The sequence below is a fragment of the Ascaphus truei genome, chromosome 11 (genome assembly GCF_040206685.1).
Source record: "Ascaphus truei isolate aAscTru1 chromosome 11, aAscTru1.hap1, whole genome shotgun sequence".
Lineage (NCBI taxonomy): Eukaryota > Metazoa > Chordata > Amphibia > Anura > Ascaphidae > Ascaphus > Ascaphus truei.
The window spans coordinates 37,079,197-37,099,797 of NC_134493.1; the positions used below are offsets into that span (position 1 = coordinate 37,079,197).

At 51.3% G+C, this 20,601-nt stretch overlaps 2 protein-coding genes across 4 annotated transcripts in view; one reads left to right on the plus strand and one right to left on the minus strand.

Annotated features, from left to right (window-relative positions):
- DCTN5 (dynactin subunit 5) overlaps positions 1 to 586 on the minus strand; it is a 12,980-nt gene extending 12,394 nt beyond the window's left edge. Inside the window, exon 1 of the mRNA XM_075565655.1 lies at positions 446 to 586. Coding sequence (XP_075421770.1) covers positions 446 to 493 — 48 coding nt within the window. The 5' untranslated portion in view covers positions 494 to 586. The remainder of the gene's footprint in view (positions 1 to 445) is intronic.
- Positions 587 to 592: 6 nt separating this feature from the next.
- The window catches only part of PALB2 (partner and localizer of BRCA2), a 33,833-nt gene continuing 13,824 nt past the window's right edge, over positions 593 to 20,601 (plus strand). Inside the window, exons 1-7 of one of the 3 annotated variants that reach the window (XM_075565654.1) lie at positions 593 to 726; positions 1,595 to 1,704; positions 1,809 to 1,868; positions 3,156 to 3,255; positions 10,293 to 12,611; positions 13,096 to 14,483; positions 15,029 to 15,112. In XM_075565654.1, coding sequence (XP_075421769.1) covers positions 1,657 to 1,704; positions 1,809 to 1,868; positions 3,156 to 3,255; positions 10,293 to 12,611; positions 13,096 to 14,483; positions 15,029 to 15,112 — 3,999 coding nt within the window. In that variant the 5' untranslated portion in view covers positions 593 to 726; positions 1,595 to 1,656. The remainder of the gene's footprint in view (positions 727 to 1,594; positions 1,705 to 1,808; positions 1,869 to 3,155; positions 3,256 to 10,292; positions 12,612 to 13,095; positions 14,484 to 15,028; positions 15,113 to 20,601) is intronic. The other 2 variants (XM_075565652.1, XM_075565653.1) reach the window with 2 other exon arrangements.

Sequence of the window (20,601 nt, forward strand, 5' to 3'; positions counted from 1 at the left end):
ATATTGTCAAACAAAGACACAGAACCAACGTTTCGGTCCGCCAGAGGGACCTTTATCAAGGTGGCACCACCTTGACAACAACTGAGTGCTGCCCGTGTAATTTCGTCTCAACAACGGTATCGTATTTCCTATTATTGCCTTATGGGATTAGCACCTACATTATTTTACAGTGGAGTGCCTGCTGTTCGCTGTGTTTATATATATACATATATATATAATGATTATTATAGAGATAGTAGATATACACAGACTGTACAGATGGAAACATGCCGTGTATATGTATGACACACACACACACACACACACACACACACACACACACACACACACACACACACACACACACACACAGTGTATGAGACACAGAGACACACATGTATATGAAGCGGGAGGGGCGCTGTATATAGTATATATCCCTTGGTATACCGCCCTGCCCCGGACTCACGGTCTCGATATACTCGGACTTGTTATACAGCAGCTCGCTCAGCTCCATGGCGACTCCGGTAACACCGGGAACTCCGTCACTTCCGGGGGCGGGTCACGTGTCTGGGCGAGACGTCACTGAGCGCCGTGACTGACAGGGGGAACCTGCCGTGCGCGCGACCTCTCCCCCGCCCCGGCCTCTCCCCCGCCCCGGCCTCTCCCCCGCCCCTCACCGTGCGCGCGAACTCCCCGCGCCCCGGCCCCAGGAGGCCCCTAAAGTGACCAAGATACGGTAACATACATGTGTGTACAGTATATATTTATATATGTGTATACACACTCTGCATCCCTGTGACAGGATGTATACTGTGTAATATATATATATATACACACACACACACACACATCAGGGTGTTTGTGTGACAGCATCTACTGTATGTATGTACAGATATAAACACAGGCCTACTGTACATGTTTATATATATATATATATATATATATATATATATATATATATATATATTATATATATATATATATATATATATATATATAACACACACACACACACGTGTATTCATTCGTACATCTATGTACACACACATTTATAAATACACATGCATAAACATATGTACATACATACACTTATATACACATATGTATACATACACATTACACATGTATTTACACATGCATAAACATTTATATATACACACATTACAGAAGCATAAACATATTTAAATATACACACATTACACATGTATTTACACATGCATAAATATATTTATACATACACATACACACATTACACATGCATAAATATATTTATATATACACATATATACTGAGGCCTGATTTCCAGATTACTCGCCGTGTTACCTCCGTGGCCCTGCACAAATTTGTATTATTATTCATTTCGAAGGCGTCCACGTGTTCCACAGAATAGTGGGATATGTAAAGAGACTGACACCGTGGGGGCATCTGATGTGTGAATTAAATCTTTGATTAAGTTCAAATATATAGTGTCAATATGTTGTAACTGCGCAGTGCTGCCCGGTGTAGAGCGGCGGTAACGGGGTGTTTGTTTGTTAGTTATAGTGGGGTATCTCTGCTGAAATACTGGGGGATGGAGTGCTGGTTATAACAAATTGTCTCCTTTCTCCTCCTAAAGTTTTCTCTTGAAGTCACTGGATTGCAGTGTCCTGTTTCCTTAAGACCAGTGGTTGTTTAATCATGGAAGATCCACTGGGTAAATCGCTTACTTTGGAAGAAAAAGAGAAGGTACCGTCAGGCCTCTTTGGCACCGAAAGGGTTAAGAAACATCGACTCTATGCACACATCCCCAAAAGTCCTATTTTCACATCTTATTTTCTTTGTGTTGGCAGTTAAAAGAAAAGCTTGCATTATTGAAAAAAGAATACAAGAGAACATTCAACCGCCTGCAGGTAAGTACTGCCTGCTCCATTAGCTAACAAAGAAAGTCTGTTAGTATGTACAGGTAAGTACTGCCTGCTCCATTAGCTAATAAAGAAAGTCTGTTAGTATGTACAGGTAAGTACTGCCTGCTCCATTAGCTAACAAAGAAAGTCTGTTAGTATGTACAGGTAAGCACTGCCTGCTCCATTAGCTAACAAAGAAAGTCTGTTAGTACTGTATGTACAGGTAAGCACTGCCTGCTCCATTAGCTAACAAAGAAAGTCTGTTAGTATGTACAGGTAAGCACTGCCTGCTCCATTAGCTAATAAAGAAAGTCTGTTAGTATGTACAGGTAAGCACTGCCTGCTCCATTAGCCAACATAGAAAGCCTGTTAGTATGTAGAGCGTACGTCCTTGGCATTGTAATAGTAATGCTTGCTGCAGATCTCGTTACGGAGGATGTCCTGGTCATACGTGACATACAAAGAATATAAGGTTTATGGGGTCACCTAGCTATTAGTCAATAAGTAGTGTGAGTGCTAATCAGTCATGGTAAAGAAGTAAGAAAATCACTGTCTTACTCCACCTCTCTGCATTTTCTGTGATAATTGAATGAATATATATATAAATAAACAAATTGGAAAAAGCTGAGCACAGCAACAGTAGAGCAGCTAGACTGTATGCTAAAAAACAGATTTATTTGATCATAGCCATAAGGTTTAAAAAAAGAGAGCACGCAATCTCTAACGCATTTCGCACCGTTGGGGGCGCTTTGTCAAAGAGTCTATATATATATATATATATATATATATATATATATATATATATATATATATATATATTCGCTCTGTTCTTGCAACTATGCGCCAGTTCTATACTTCTAAGCACTATGCAAATAGATTATGTAGAAGAAGAAAATATAACAATAACTTTATTTCATATAGCGCTTTACTCCCAATGGAACGCAAAGCGCGTCACAATTACAGTATAGCGCGTAGCACTGTACATAGGATTATTACAGACACCGTCCCTGCCCAGTTGAGCTCACAATCTATGATTTTGGTGCCTGAGGCAAAGGGAGATAAAGTGACACAAGGTCACAAGGAGGTGACACCGGGGTTTGACAAGGCTCCCCTGCTTCACACTCAGTGTCATTGTTTCCCGGGTCAGTGTCTTTACTCACTGAGCCGCTCCTTCAGATATTGCAGAAACTCATCTTGCTCAGCATCTAGGTAATAGTCAAACGGGTTACTTGTGGATTACATTGATTCATACAGTCTGAGGTTACAATGCACTCTTGTTTCCCCCGCCAACAGCGTTCGCAAAGAGCAGAGAGGGTGAAAACACATGTGAAGAAAACCATCGAGGAGCAGAATCGTCTGCTTAGCCAAGAAGTAACAGAATTGCTCGCTGCAGGTATATTAACATGTTACACTGAATGAGATTGAAAGCTTAATGCAGGGGTTCTCAATAGCCCTCCCCTCAGGTCTGGTTTTCATTGAGCCACCTGTGCTGAAGCAGGGATATAATCAGTGGCTCAGTCTTTGAGCCACCTGTGCTGAAGCAGCGATATAATGAAAACCTGACCTGTTGGGGTGTCTTGATGACAGGAGTTGAGACCCCCTGGCTTATTGAATGGTGAGAGTTCAGAGCAGCGGTACAGGAGCCATATAAAAGGTCATGCGTATCACACACTGCTGTGTGTTCTGTGATGGGAAACGTATCTGTCCTAGGCCGCTGGTCAATATTCTGGGAAGTTGAGTCCCATTCATTTTAATAGAGCTGAATTCTTCTATCGCACAAGGCAACAGGATATTGAATAGGGGGCCCGTGTGCCTTTGTCCTCTGGATAATCATTCTTATTCTGCCCATTGCTGTTGGAGTTGCTCTATGACTGCAAAGGTATGACATGTCTTAGGCTTTGATTCTTAGGGGCCTATTCACTAAACTTCGATAGGTGCGTTAGCGCTTGTGTGCAGCTTTATTCACAAAGCTTCGGTAACGTGGCTAAATCGCTAGAAAACGGCTTTTTACCGAGCGCTAGCACTCTTGTTATTACAAGCCGTGCGGTATCTGACAAAAATGGCCAAATTCACATTTTGTTGCCACTACCTGCTACTCACAAAGCTCTGAGATGCAAATTGCGGGTTAAACACTAAAAAATGTTCTCGCTACCTGAACGGTGGCGAGATCGGATTCACGATTCGCATCTGAACGAGTTTATTTTACTAAATAGGATTGAATCCGGGGGGGGGGTCTCTGGAGCTGACCCGCATTCATTTCAGCTTCGGAGACCCCCGGCTTCAATCCTAGGTAATAAAAATAAAATCGTTCAGATGCAAATCGCAGCTTCATTAACTTAGTACAGGCCTGCACAACTCGTAAAGCGAGAAGGGCCGAAATGCTCCAAGGAAAAAAAATTTGGGCCGCACAGGTAAAATCATCATCATCATCATCATCATCATCATCTCTCCTCCAGCACCTCTCATCATCATCCTCATATCTCCCCCAGAACCCCTCACTATCAACCTTTGCGATACTCCCCATCTATCTCTCATACCCCCATCTCTCCCCCTCACCCACACATATAATACTCCCTCTCCACAAACACACAATACCCCACTGCACACCACACACATCCCACCCCCCCTGCACCTCACATCACTCTCCCCCCCTGCACCTCACACCACTCCCCCCCCCTGCACCTCACACCACTCTCCCCCCCTGCACCTCACATCACTCTCCCCCCCTGCACCTCACATCACTCTTCCCCCCTGCACCTCACATCACTCTCCCCCCCTGCACCTCACATCACTCTCCCCCCCTGCACCTCACATCACTCTCCCCCCCTGCACCTCACATCACTCTCCCTCGCTGCACCTCACATCACTCTCCCTCATTGCACCTCACATCACTCTCCCCCCCTGCACCTCACATCACTCTCCCCCCCTGCACCTCACATCACTCTCCCCCCCTGCACCTCACATCACTCTCCCCCCCTGCACCTCACATCACTCTCCCCCCCTGCACCTCACATCACTCTCCCCCCCTGCACCTCACATCACTCTCCCCCCCTGCACCTGACATCACTCTCCCCCCCTGCACCTCACATCACTCTCCCCCCCTGCACCTCACATCACTCTCCCCCCCTGCACCTCACATCACTCTCCCCCCCTGCACCTCACATCACTCTCCCCCCTGCACCTCACACCACTCTCCCCCCCTGCACCTCCAACCACTCCCCTGCACCTCCAACCACTCCCCTGCACCTCCAACCACCCCCCTGCACCTCCAACCACCCCCCTGCACCTCCAACCACCCCCCTGCACCTCCAACCACCCCCCTGCACCTCCAACCACCCCCCTGCACCTCCAACCACCCCCCTGCACCTCCAACCACCCCCCTGCACCTCCAATGACCACTCCTGCACCTCCAATGACCCCCTCTGCACCTCCAATGACCCCCCCCGCACCTCTAAATACCCCCCCTGCACTTCTAAATAACCCCCCTGCACCTCCAATGACCCCCCTGCACCTCCAATGACCCCCCTGCACCTCCAATGACCCCCCTGCACCTCCAATGACCCCCCTGCACCTCCAATGACCCCCCTGCACCTCCAATGACCCCCCTGCACCTCCAATGACCCCCCTGCACCTCCAATGACCCCCCTGCACCTCCAATCATCCCCCCCTGCACCTCCAATCACCCCCCCCTGCACCTCCAATCACCCCCCCCTGCACCTCCAATCACCCCCCCCTGCACCTCCAATCACCCCCCCCCTGCACCTCCAATCACCCCACCTGCACCTCCAATCACCCCCCTGCACCTCCAATCACCCCCCCTGCACCTCCAATCACCCCCCCTGCACCTCCAATCACCCCCCCCTGCACCTCCAATCACCCCCCCCTGCACCTCCAATCACCCCCCCCTGCACCTCCAATCACCCCCCCCCCTGCACCTCCAATCACCCCCCCTGCACCTCCAATCACCCCCCCTGCACCTCCAATCACCCCCCCTGCACCTCCAATCACCCCCCCTGCACCTCCAATCACCCCCCCTGCACCTCCAATCCCCCCCCTGCACCTCCAATCCCCCCCCTGCACCTCCAATCCCCCCCTGCACCTCCAATCCCCCCCCTGCACCTCCAATCCCCCCCTGCACCTCCAATCCCCCCCTGCACCTCCAATCCCCCCCCTGCACCTCCAATCACCCCCCCCTGCACCTCCAATCTCCCCCCCCTGCACCTCCAATCTCCCCCCCCTGCACCTCCAATCCCCCCCCCCTGCACCTCCAATCCCCCCCCCTGCACCTCCAATCCCCCCCCCTGCACCTCCAATCCCCCCCCCCTGCACCTCCAATCCCCCCCCCCTGCACCTCCAATCACCCCCCCCTGCACCTCCAATCACCCCCCCCTGCACCTCCAATCACCCCCCCCTGCACCTCCAATCACCCCCCCCTGCACCTCCAATCACCCCCCCCTACACCTCCAATCACCCCCCCCCTGCACCTCCAATCACCCCCCCCTACACCTCCAATCACCCCCCCCTCACCTCCAATCACCCCCCCCTCACCTCCAATCACCCCCCCCCCTCACCTCCAATCACCCCCCCCCCTCACCTCCAATCTCCCCCCCCCTGCACCTCCAATCACCCCCCCCCTGCACCTCCAATCACCCCCCCCTGCACCTCCAATCACCCCCCCTGCACCTCCAATCACCCCCCCTGCACCTCCAATCACCCCCCCTGCACCTCCAATCACCCCCCCTGCACCTCCAATCACCCCCCCTGCACCTCCAATCACCCCCCCTGCACCTCCAATCACCCCCCCTGCACCTCCAATCACCCCCCCTGCACCTCCAATCACCCCCCTGCACCTCCAATCACCCCCCCTGCACCTCCAATCACCCCCCCCTGCACCTCCAATCACCCCCCCCTGCACCTCCAATCACCCCCCCCCCCCTGCACCTCCAATCACCCCCCCCTGCACCTCCAATCACCCCCCCCTGCACCTCCAATCACCCCCCCTGCACCTCCAATCACCCCCCCCCTGCACCTCCAATCACCCCCCCTGCACCTCCAATCACCCCCCCTGCACCTCCAATCACCCCCCCTGCACCTCCAATCACCCCCCCCTGCACCTCCAATCACCCCCCTCTGCACCTCCAATCACCCCCCTCTGCACCTCCAATCACCCCCCCCTGCACCTCCAATCACCCCCCCCCTGCACCTCCAATCACCCCCCCTGCACCTCCAATCACCCCCCCTGCACCTCCAATCACCCCCCCCTGCACCTCCAATCACCCCCCCTGCACCTCCAATCACCCCCCCCTGCACCTCCAATCACCCCCCCCTGCACCTCCAATCACCCCCCCCTGCACCTCCAATCACCCCCCCCTGCACCTCCAATCACCCCCCCCTGCATCTCCAATCACCCCCCCCTGCACCTCCAATCACCCCCCCCTGCACCTCCAATCCCCCCCCCCCTGCACCTCCAATCACCCCCCTTGCACCTCCAATCACCCCCCCCTGCACCTCCAATCACCCCCCCCTGCACCTCCAATCACCCCCCCTGCACCTCCAATCACCCCCCCCTGCACCTCCAATCACCCCCCCCCTGCACCTCCAATCACCCCCCCCTGCACCTCCAATCACCCCCCCCTGCACCTCCAATCACCCCCCCCTGCACCTCCAATCACCCCCCCCCTGCACCTCCAATCACCCCCCCCTGCACCTCCAATCACCCCCCCCCTGCACCTCCAATCACCCCCCCTGCACCTCCAATCACCCCCCCCGCACCTCCAATCACCCCCCCCGCACCTCCAATCACCCCCCCCCGCACCTCCAATCACCCCCCCTGCACCTCCAATCACCCCCCCCTGCACCTCCAATCACCCCCCCCTGCACCTCCAATCACCCCACCCTGCACCTCCAATCACCCCCCCCTGCACCTCCAATCACCCCCCCCCTGCACCTCCAATCACCCCACCCTGCACCTCCAATCACCCCCCCCTGCACCTCCAATCACCCCCCACCTGCACCTCCAATCACCCCCCCCCCTGCACCTCACCCCCTGCACCTCACATCACCCTTCCTGCACCTCACCTCCCCTGCACCTCACCTCCCCTGCACCTCACCTCCCCTGCACCTCACCTCCCCTGCACCTCACCTCCCCTGCACCTCACCTCCCCTGCACCTCACCTCACCCTTCCTGCACCTCACCTCACCCTTCCTGCACCTCACCTCCCCTGCACCTCACCTCCCCTGCACCTCACATAACATCTCCCTTCCTGCACCTCACCTCCCCTGCACATCACCTCCCCTGCACCTCACCTCCCTGCACCTCACCTCCCTGCACCTCACCTCCCCTGCACCTCACCTCCCCTGCACCCCACCTCCCTGCACCTCACCTCCCCTGCACCTCACATAACATCACCCTTCCTGCACCTCACCTCCCCTGCACCTCACCTCCCCTGCACCTCACATAACATCACCCTTCCTGCACCTCACCTCCCCTGCACATTACCTCCCCTGCACCTCACCTCCCCTGCACCTCACCTCCCTGCACCTCACGCCCCTGCACCTCACATCACCCCCGGGACCGCGGGGAATCGCCGCCATTTTTTTATTTTTTTTTTGAAGGTTTTTTTTTTTTTTTTAAATCTCATCGCGGGCCGCACAGAGAGGCCGGGCGGGCCGCATGCGGCCCGCGGGCCGTATGTTGTGCAGGCCTGCCTTAGTGGCTAACTGCTAAGGTAATGAAGGGGTTAAATAGCAGCAACCGGTTTGCTGGTGTTAGAGGGGGTGGGTGAAGGGGGTAATTACCCCTGGGTGTGTGGTTAAGCCTCGCAGGGGAAAGGGAGGGGGGTTAACCCCTTCATTACCAGCAGTTGTAACTGCTATGTTAATGGGATTAACTCCTCCCGCAACCCTCCCAGGAGGCCTAACTGCTCACCCTGGGGCAACTACAAGCTTCACCCACCCCCTCTTACACAAACAAACTGGGTAAAGCTATTAACCCCTTCATTACCTTAGCGGTTAGCCACTAAGGTAATGAATGTGTTTTAATATTAATTTGAATAACATAGGATTGAAGCAGGGCGTATCCGGAGCTGAACCACATTCATTTCATGTCCGGGGGGCCCCTGCTTCACGAGGCACAGGCCCCAGTAGGGGGTACTGGTATCCCCTGCATGTTTAAATGTTCCGATCACATGGGCTGTGACGCGAGACATTTAAAATTGCAGGCGATGCCGGCACCCCCTTCGGAGACATGTATCTCAGAAAGCAGGGGGTTCCCGGACATGAATTAAATGGCGGTTCAGCTCCGGAGACCCCCTACTTCAATCCTATGTGATTAAAATTAAAAACAGCGCGATCACCTGTAAGAGCTGTACAGGGAGATGCAGCTTCTCTCTGTGCAGCTCTTCCAGACTGTAGGAGCGAAATAGAACGATAAGTTCATTTTGCTTGTTAAGTAATCTGTGCAGTATGGCATTTTGTTACCAAACGGTAAAAAAAAAAAAATACTTTCTTTGGTGAATACTGTTTTTATGCAAATTTCATAGCGTTCGGTAGGAACATGCCAACCCGATCGATGTTGCAATGAACTTATCGAAGTTTAGTGAATAGGCCCCTTAGCCCACTAAATAGCGGTTGTATATTCATTATATTGCTGGCGGGGTTTCACATGCTCGGGTTGTTATCTGGGGATTTGTTTTTATTCTTTTACTATTGTGTTAGTATTTCACCATTTGTTAAGATGCAGTTTATATTCAGGTGGAACAAATAAAACACCTACCTGAAAATAAAATGAACATGCTGCACTATATAATGTTACTGAGCATCCAAAACGCTTTCTCCTTGGAGAAAACAAAACAAGTAAAGCTCTTAATACAGAATCTCCTGTATAGTCTGACATGCTGGCTGCGTGAGGGCCTGTCAAACTACAGATGTATTAGGCCTCGTCCATGGTTCCGGCGGGCGTGCTGAGGCGCGCTGAGGCTCAGAGAAAGCGGGTGCTTTCCCTGGCCTTAGACAGCGCGCCGTCAGGGGGCGGGCCAGTGACGTCACGGAGTTGGTTCGCCCTCATTGGGCGAACCGCTCACGTGACCGGCGCTGCGCTCCGGTGAGCGCTGAAATGTAAAATTCTGGTAAGACCTACGTTTCCGCGCGCTTGCGGAAGCGTAGGCGAGCCCCTACTAAAGCCGCTCTAATTGCGGCTGTAGGGGCTCGGTGCTGAGCGGGAGCGCGCCTCCGCCAGCAAGCAGCAACCATGGACGAGGCCTTAGTGAGCTCTTTGCTTAGAAAATGTACCGTTTAATATGATATGGAGATAAAAAGATACGTAGGTAGAGGGAAAGGAGAAAATATCCAAGCTGCATCGGTACTTTGCTTAGTTTTGTTGTTGTCGTACTGTGTATTTAAAAGGGCTTCTCTTTGCATTTTCTGCCACAGAACCACTGAACAAAGTCCATGACTCTCCAGGAAATGTCAGCACCAGCCGAGAGTCGCAAAGCAGTTTCCGGAGCACAGAGAGAAAGCCGTCCGTCACCTTTAACTTGGAACCCGAAATCTTCCGTGCTGGGGGCATCTCCGGCAGTGCTCAGGAAACGGCTCTCACTCCCAGGGGTGAGGGAACCAGGCAGGATATTGGGGAACAGGGGCAGAGAAGCCGACTGAAGTTGAATCGAGCTACAAAGAGGGACCGTACTTCCGGGCGGTCCCCCCCTGATACATCTCTGCTCCGCAACACTTTGAATGAACCGGAAGGACAACGCGATAAGGCGCTGGCCATAAATGATTCGGGGTCACCAGTGTTTAAGAAGAGCGGGCAAAGTCTGAGCCCTGAAGTAAAATGTCATAACACACATGGTCCCGCTGGAGCTGTTCGTCTTCAAATCCCTGGTTCTTCTGCAGAAAGCAGGAAACCTGCTGACAACTCTACTGAACAAGGAACACGGCCTGGTGCATGCGTGCTGATAACTGGATATAACTATCCAAGGAATCTTAAGAGGGGTTCTGATAACCTGGAACTGTCACCTCCACTTTTCACAAAAGTTCAAAGTAGTTCAGCCAAAGAAGCTGTAGAGAATGATGTGGGAATCTCTGGTAACAGAGTAAGAGGGCAGAGCGAAGCACTGATCTCTGCAGACAAATCTCCTGGGATTGAGGTTACAGAAAGAACAATATGTGATAACAGTTGTAACTTCATTGTTACACCTCAGCTGGAGAACCGCGAAACCGCACATGTACCTCAGCTGGAGAACCGCGAAACCACACATGTACCTCAGCTGGAGAACCGCGAAACCACACATGTACCTCAGCTGGAGAACCGCGAAACCACACATGTACCTCAGCTGGAGAACCGCGAAACCGCACTTGTACCTCATCTGGAGAACCGCGAAACCACACATGCACCTCAGCTGGAACATTGCAAAACCACACATGCACCTCAGCTGGAGAACCGCGAAACCATACATGTACCTCAGCTGGAGAACCGCGAAACCGCACATGTACCTCAGCTGGAGAACCGCGAAACCATACATGTAACTCAGCTGGAGAACCGCGAAACCATACATGTAACTCAGCTGGAGAACCGCGAAACCATACATGTAACTCAGCTGGAGAACCGCGAAACCATACATGTACCTCAGCTGGAGAACCGCGAAATCACACATGTACCTCAGCTGGAGAACCGTGAAACCGCACATGTACCTCAGCTGGAGAACCGCGAAACCATACATGTACCTCAGCTGGAGAACCGCGAAACCACACCTGTACTTCAGCTGGAGAACCGCGAAACCGCACATGTACCTCAGCTGGAGAACCGCGAAACCACACCTGTACCTCAGCCGGAGCACCATGAAACCACACATACTTATCCACATGGCTGTTTTCCAATCTGTACTGAGGAACAGCCTCTTCAAAAGAGTAACAAGTTCCAAGGAGAATCCACTTCGACAGAGGAGGAGAATAACCCGCTCGGCTCCTACACTCTGGTGGAAGGCCTCTTATTCCCTGTGGAATACTATGTGAGGACGACACGTCGCATGTCCAGCTGCCAGAGGAAAGTAGACCTGGAAGCTGTGATTCACAGCCACCTCGGCACAGGCAGGAGAGGGGCAAGGGGGAAACAGAAACTGAAAACGAAGGACAAAGTGAACTGGGAGTCGAGCAGCGTCCGCCTGTCTCCTTCACCGAGGGTTTGTCTTGCATCAGATGGTTGTTCTAGGAAATCCACATCCAGCGCATTGTCTGTGACACCACTCAGCCATTCAACATCCAGTATTGGTACAAGTGGGGCCTTCCGCTGCAGGAGAGGGAAGGGCAAGCACTTCAATCCTACAGTGAACATGCTACTAGTGTCCACTTCACCTGGTCTAAAGGAGATATCCATCCCATTGGAATGCGATGGTGTCTCCAGCCTAATAACAGGAGGTTCTCAAAGTGAAAAGGAGAACTGTGAGGAGGAACCAGAAGCTAGGATGGGTCAGCAGAGCGGCCTTGTGTGTACTAATAGAGCTGAGAAGTCAAGGATCACAGAAGAATTGCATTCTGGTGGAGGTTCCATTCTTTTTCATTGTAATAATACATTGGCCAATAATCTGGAACACTTTGAACGTGACCCGATCATCCATAGGACCTCAAGACAAGCCAGTGAATGTGCAGTTGGACTTCAGTCATCCCAACCTCACTGTGTGATCTCTGATGTTTGCTCCTCTCAGGGATTTCAGACAAATTCTTGTCTTCACCATAGAACTGGGAGATCAAAAGGTATTGTATCAATACTCTCATGTCGGGAACATGCCATGAAAGTCTGAATTTGTACACAACCTGCAATTGCAGTCCTGTTTGAGGCCCACAAAGTATAACCAGTCATTCATCTGTTACTCCAGACTGTCTCTCATAGCACAGCTATCAGAAGTCTGGTCATTTGTACACACTCACATCTTAGAAGGCCAAGCGTTCTAATTACACACCCTCTGTTCCTATTTGGAAAGTAGGTAATAAAAAAGTAACACACTGCTTATAATGAGCAGGTTACCATAACAAAGCAAAGTGTGTGTGTGAACCACAAGTCACAAAACATCAATGTTCTCAGCCTAATAGTCTCTATTAGTTGTAGTCATTTAACAATCATCTGACTTTGTGATCACACATTTAGAAATGATACAAAGTTGGTATTTATTCTGATAGCCCGTTATGAATGTATCCTTGCCCTTTTGTTGTATTTTCTTTTCTTTGTCTTCCTGTGTAGACAAGAGAAGTCCGAGGACACGTGGAGAAAGTTCTGCAGGCGACGTTTGCTTGGCTGCAGGATCTCCATTCTATGATCTGAGCGGGAGGCTAAGCCTGAAACAACTGGCGTGTTCTCTAGACATCAGAGATTTCCATTTGCCGGATGAGGAATTTGGTGTCCTGAAGCTTGAAAAGCTAAAGTATGGGTGTCACTTGGAACCCTTTGTTCTCAAGCCGTCCACAGAAAAGAAAGGTGGATCTGCCAGCTGCCGTAGACATTACAACAGAAGAGCGCCATCTACGGACAGTCCTACCATTATACAAGCTGCCGAGAAGTGTTCTGATAGAGTAGAGCGAGATTCTCTGCCTTTAAAGTCCAGTGAGCACCAGCTAACGGATGTGCAACCTGCTGCTAGAGAGCAATCGACTGTCCGGAGCCAATCACAAGTTTCCATAGTGTCACAAGAGCATGAACCAGTATCATCTCGTGGGAGCCCCACTGGTGAATTGTCAAGTGCAGTGAACCAAGAACCCATCGCTCACCCTGCACAGTCGGAGGAACTGCTACTCATGTTCGATGAGGCTAAGGAAGAGCGGAAACAAGCCTCCATCTCCTCCCGTGGCTGCAAGAAGGAGCTTTTTCCATTGGGCCCACCACGTGAAGGGAAATGTTGGGATTGCAGCAGCCGTAGTGCAGTAAACGAGAAACACTCCACCAATGATCCAGTGCCTCGTATTGTCAGCCAAATGCCGATACGTCCCTCAGCATGGGATAAGCTGCATCCTCCAAGTGCCTCTTCATCTCCCACCAAGAGGTTGAAACCAAGTGCTCTGTCTCAAAGTGAAAATGAGCTTAATTTAGACATCCTTCAGCTAAACCCCAGCATACACTCTCCATTGGAAATGCAGTCTGTAGGTGCCACAGCCTCTCACACAGAGATAAGAGCACCTGCCTCCCATCCTTCCCCTAGAGAGCTGTCTTGTGGTGTCCTCTTCTCAACTTCTATGTGCACAGTTCCTCCAGAGACAATTAGCCAGCAGGAAGTGGCCCCCACTAACCCAGCGATCCCCTTCTTGGGTTTAACCCCAGCTGCCTTTTCTCCACCATACTGCAACGCCTCTCATCTCACTCCTTGTCGTTCTACACTCTGGGCGCAGACTATTCTCAGCCGAGAGCCGTCCGGGCAAAACAAACCCGCCGAGGTCTCGGGAGACGAATTTCTGCCGCTGACAAACGATGAGCGGAATTTTACACAGAGTAAAAGTCATGACAACCAGCGCCACGGAATCGTGCCCCAGCCAGGGACCGCGCCAGTGGAGCGCGAGAACACGGAAGCTGTGGGTCAGTGTGAGGTCCTTCGTGGAAAGATAAGTGTGCAGATGGAGAGCTGTGATAGCGACTCTCAGGTAAATTATTGTACCTAGATGCAATGTTTGAAATGCAAAATAATATATGTTTATATATGGGGAGCGTGTTTCACAGCACAATAACCTCAATACTGTTTTAAAAACAGGTTTAGGGGGCTTCATCAGGTTCAAATATTGGGATATATTGTCATATACTGTGCCAACATTGCCTTTGTACGGAAAGTCTGGTATTCTGCGCTACACTTGGAGCATGGGGGAGGGGGCGGCGGCGTGTTTGTGTGTGTGTAATATATATATATAGATATATACATACATACCGTATTGGCCCGAATATAGTATATACTTTAATATATATACTTTAGACTTTAGGGTCGTATTATGTGCGAGGCCAATTATACACACACACACACACACACACACACACACACACACACACACACACACACACACACACACACACACACACACACACACACTTGCTTAACGAAGAAGCCTTGCCGGGTCATTCCACTGACATGCTGCCACAATCTAACATCAAGTTACCTACTTGATTTGACACCGGTAACAATCCTTCTTCCCAACAGGCAGTGACATGCGGACAACGACGAGGTGACATGGACGTGGTGACCCAGGAGGGAGGCCGCCTGCATCTCGTCTCGCAGATACAGGTCAGGAGGTCCCTGCTCCTCACCTCTGTGTGAGGACAGGAGGAATTCTTCTCTGCCGCTTGTTAACATTTACTCCTTCGGTAACCAAGATGGGGGAAACAGGTGCTCATGCGTGGGGCGTCACGTGAAGGGGCATTGCCTTTGCAAGCACAAGCTATTAGCAAATGATACAATGACTCCGTTGACCAGGGGTGGCCAACTCCAGTCCTCAAGGGGACCAACCAACAGGTCAGGTTTTCTGAATACCTTCTCGCACGTGGCTCAGTCCAGATTGAGACACCTGTGCTGAAGCAGGGATATCCTAAAAACCTGACCTGTTGGGGGAGGTGGGGGGTGCTTGAGGAGTGGAGCTGAACACCCCTGTCCTACACAGAAACCTAGGACAATGGTGAGGAGGAGGAGGAGGAGGCGTTGCTCCTTGATGCAGTGCCAAACTATCCTACCTCAAATCGGGAAAATTATATCCGTTACTAACTCAAAATATAACATAGTATGCCGAAGACTGAGCCACTGATTAAGCCACACGTATTCGCAGTGGGATGTTACGGTGTATAGAGAGAGGTATTAGCAGCGGGATGTTAGGGTGTATAGAGAGAGGTATTAGCAGCGGGATGTTAGGGTGTATAGGGAGAGGTATTAGCAGTGGGATGTTAGGGTGTATAGGGAGAGGTATTAGCAGTGGGATGTTACGGTGTATAGAGAGAGGTATTAGCAGCGGGATGTTAGGGTGTATAGGGAGAGGTATTAGCAGCGGGATGTTACGGTGTATAGGGAGAGGTATTAGCAGCAGGATGTTACGGTGTATAGAGAGAGGTATTAGCAGCGGGATGTTAGGGTGTATAGGGAGAGGTATTAGCAGCGGGATGTTAGGGTGTATAGGGAGAGGTATTAGCAGTGGGATGTTACGGTGTATAGAGAGAGGTATTAGCAGCGGGATGTTAGGGTGTATAGGGAGAGGTATTAGCAGCGGGGTGTTAGGGTGTATAGGGAGAGGTATTAGCAGCAGGATGTTAGGGTGTATAGGGAGAGGTATTAGCAGCGGGGTGTTAGGGTGTATAGGGAGAGGTATTAGCAGTGGGATGTTAGGGTGTATAGGGAGAGGTATTAGCAGCAGGATGTTAGGGTGTATAGGGAGTGGTATTAGTAGCGGGGTGTTAGGGTGTATAGGGAGAGGTATTAGCAGCGGGATGTTAGGGTGTATAGGGAGAGGTATTAGCAGGGGGATGTTAGGGTGTATAGGGAGAGGTATTAGCAGCGGGGTGTTAGGGAGTATAGGGAGAGGTATTAGTAGCGGGGTGTTAGGGTGTATAGGGAGAGGTATTAGCAGCGGGATGTTAGGGTGTATAGGGAGAGGTATTAGCAGTGGGATGTTAGGGTGTATAGGGAGAGGTATTAGCAGTGGGATGTTAGGGTGTATAGGGAGAGGTATTAGCAGCGGGATGTTAGGGTGTATAGGGAGAGGTATTTGCAGCAGGATGTTAGGGTGTATAGGGAGAGGTATTAGCAGTGGAATGTTAGGGTATATAGGGAGAGGTATTAGCAGTGGGATGTTAGGGTGTATAGGGAGAGGTATTAGCAGTGGGATGTTAGGGTGTATAGGGAGAGGTATTAGGAGTGGGATGTTAGGGTGTATAGGGAGAGATATTAGCAGTGGGATGTTAGGGTATATAGGGAGAGGTATTAGCAGTGGGATGTTAGGGTGTATAGGGAGAGGTATTAGCAGTGGGATGTTACGGTGTATAGGGAGAGGTATTAGCAGTGGGATGTTAGGGTGTATAGGGAGAGGTATTAGCAGTGGGATGTTAGGGTGTATAGGGAGAGGTATTAGCAGTGGGATGTTACGGTGTATAGGGAGAGGTATTAGCAGTGGGATGTTAGGGTGTATAGGGAGAGGTATTAGCAGCAGGTTGTTAGGGTGTATAGGGAGAGGTATTAGTGGGATGTTACGGTGTATAGGGAGAGGTATTAGAAGTGGGATGTTAGGGTGTATAGGGAGAGGTATTAGCAGTGGGATGTTAGGGTGTATAGGGAGAGGTATTAGCAGCAGGTTGTTAGGGTGTATAGGGAGAGGTATTAGCAGTGGGATGTTAGGGTGTATAAGGAGAGGTATTAGCAGTGGGATGTTAGGGTGTATAAGGAGAGGTATTAGCAGCGGGATGTTAGGGTGTATAGGGAGAGGTATAAGCAGCGGGATGTTAGGGTGTATAGGGAGAGGTATTAGCAGTGGGGAGTTAGGGTGTATAGGGAGAGGTATTAGTGGAATGTTACGGTGTATAGGGAGAGGTATTAGCAGTGGGATGTTAGGGTGTATAGGGAGAGGTATTAGCAGCGGGATGTTAGGGTGTATAGGGAGAGGTATTAGCAGCAGGATGTTGGGGTGTATAGGGAGAGGTATTAGCAGTGGGATGTTAGGGTGTATAGGGAGAGGTATTAGCAGCGGGATGTTAGGGTGTATAGGGAGAGGTATTAGCAGCAGGTTGTTAGGGTGTATAGGGAGAGGTATTAGTGGGATGTTACGGTGTATAGGGAGAGGTATTAGCAGTGGGATGTTAGGGTGTATAGGGAGAGGTATTAGCAGCGGGATGTTAGGGTGTATAGGGAGAGGTATTAGCAGCGGGATGTTAGGGTGTATAGGGAGAGGTATTAGCAGCAGGTTGTTAGGGTGTATAGGGAGAGGTATTAGTAGCGGGGTGTTAGGGTGTATAGGGAGAGGTATTAGCAGCAGGGTGTTAGGGTGTATAGGGAGAGGTATTAGCAGTGGGATGTTAGGGTGTATAGGGAGAGGTATTAGCAGCAGGTTGTTAGGGTGTATAGGGAGAGGTATTAGTGGGATGTTACGGTGTATAGGGAGAGGTATTAGCAGTGGGATGTTAGGGTGTATAGGGAGAGGTATTAGCAGCGGGATGTTAGGGTGTATAGGGAGAGGTATTAGCAGCAGGTTGTTAGGGTGTATAGGGAGAGGTATTAGTAGCGGGGTGTTAGGGTGTATAGGGAGAGGTATTAGCAGCAGGGTGTTAGGGTGTATAGGGAGAGGTATTAGCAGTGGGATGTTAGGGTGTATAGGGAGAGGTATTAGCAGCGGGATGTTAGGGTGTATAGGGAGAGGTATTAGCAGTGGGATGTTAGGGTGTATAGGGAGAGGTATTAGTAGGGGGGTTTAGGATGTACAGGGAGAGGTATTAGCAACAGGATATTAGGGTGTAGAGGTATTAGCAGAAAGAGGGGGAGCAGTGATGCCACTTTATAGATCATTGGTGAGATCTCACCTAGAGTTGGGTGATCAGCTCTGGAAATCAGATCTCTGGGAGGACGTAAATAAATTGGAGATTCTGCAAAGAAGGGATACTAAGATGGTGCATGATCTGCAGCATAAGGCTGAGTCCCAGATGGCGCTGAGCGCTCTCATGCTTGGAGAGCGCTCCAAGCATGAGCGCCGGGTGTCCTGCATTTACGTGCGCGCGAGGAGGGGGCATTGCGGGTAGTTGAGCTTGCGGGAAAGTATAATTTTTTTTTTGTTTATCTAAGCGCCGTGAGCGTGTGTGCCCGCGCACGATCACGCACACACAGCGTGAGCGGGGACTTATATATATCTATATATGTAAGTAACCGCCGCAAGCACCGCCCGCTCAGCGCTAGCGGGGACGCAGCCTAAGCCTTATCAGGAGGGACTATAGGACCTTAATATGTGCAGCTTAGAGGAGAAGGGAGACGGGGGATACGATAGAAACTGTCACATAAAGGGTTTCAGCAAGGTACAGGAGGGAAGCATGTTTCAGAGAGAGAGAAGAGCTAGAACAAGAGGTCGTTCTCTGACGCTGGAGGGCGGCAGCTCAGGGGAAATGCGAGGAAGAACTTCCACAGGGAAAGGGTGGTGGATACGTGGAGTAGCCTCCCAGCAGAGGTGGTAGAGGATAATACAGGAAGGGGATTAAAAGATGCTTGTGATAGACATAAGTGTAAATATGAAAGAAAACCAAAGATTAATTCGGGTCTGAGGTTTTACAGCAGATAGGAGAATGTGCAGACACGGGGGGTCCGAGCAGGTTCTTATCTGCGTCACAGTCTCGGTTTGTACGTGCAGTAATCTGTAGCGATGGATATAAATGCCCCTGAGCTGCACAGAGGCGTCCTGGGATAGTAAGCGGCGTCCTGGGATAGTAAGCGGCGTCCTGTGATAGTAAGCGGCGTCCTGGGATAGTAAGCGGCGTCCTGGGATAGTAAGCGGCGTCCTGGGATAGTAAGCGGCGTCCTGGGATAGTAAGCGGCGTCCTGGGATAGTAAGCGGCGTCCTGGGATAGTAAGCGGCGTCCTGGGATAGTATGCGGCGTCCTGGGATAGTAAGCGGCGTCCTGGGATAGTAAGCGGCGTCCTGGGATAGTAAGCGGCGTCCTGGGATAGTAAGCGGCGTCCTGGGATAGTATGCGGCGTCCTTTGATAGTAAGCGGCGTCCTGGGATAGTAAGCGGCGTCCTGGGATAGTAAGCGGCGTCCTGGGATAGTAAGCGGCGTCCTGGGATAGTAAGCGGCGTCCTGTGATAGTAAGCGGCGTCCTGGGATAGTAAGCGGCGTCCTGTGATAGTAAGCGGCGTCCTGGGATAGTAAGCGGCGTCCTGGGATAGTAAGCGGCGTCCTGGGATAGTAAGCGGCGTCCTGGGATAGTAAGCGGCGTCCTGTGATAGTAAGCGGCGTCCTGTGATAGTAAGCGGCGTCCTGGGATAGTAAGCGGCGTCCTGTGATAGTAAGCGGCGTCCTGGGATAGTAAGCGGCGTCCTGTGATAGTAAGCGGCGTCCTGGGATAGTAAGCGGCGTCCTGGGATAGTATGCGGCGTCCTGTGATAGTAAGCGGCGTCCTGGGATAGTAAGCGGCGTCCTGTGATAGTAAGCGGCGTCCTGTGGTAGTAAGCGGCGTCCTGGGATAGTAAGCGGCGTCCTGTGATAGTAAGCGGCGTCCTGTGGTAGTAAGCGGCGTCCTGGGATAGTAAACGGCGTCCTGGGATAGTAAGCGGCGTCCTGTGATAGTAAGCGGCGTCCTGTGGTAGTAAGCGGCGTCCTGGGATAGTAAGCGGCGTCCTGTGGTAGTAAGCGGCGTCCTGGGATAGTAAGCGGCGTCCTGGGATAGTAAGCGGCGTCCTGTGGTAGTAAGCGGCGTCCTGTGATAGTAAGCGGCGTCCTGTGGTAGTAAGCGGCGTCCTGGGATAGTAAGCGGCGTCCTGTGATAGTAAGCGGCGTCCTGTGGTAGTAAGCGGCGTCCTGGGATAGTAAGCGGCGTCCTGGGATAGTAAGCGGTGTCCTGTGATATTAAGCGGCGTCCTGTGATAGTAAGCGGCGTCCTGTGATAGTAAGCGGCGTCCTGTGGTAGTAAGCGGCGTCCTGTGATAGTAAGCGGCGTCCTGTGGTAGTAAGCGGCGTCCTGTGGTAGTAAGCGGCGTCCTGTGATAGTAAGCGGCGTCCTGTGATAGTAAGCGGCGTCCTGGGATAGTAAGCGGCGTC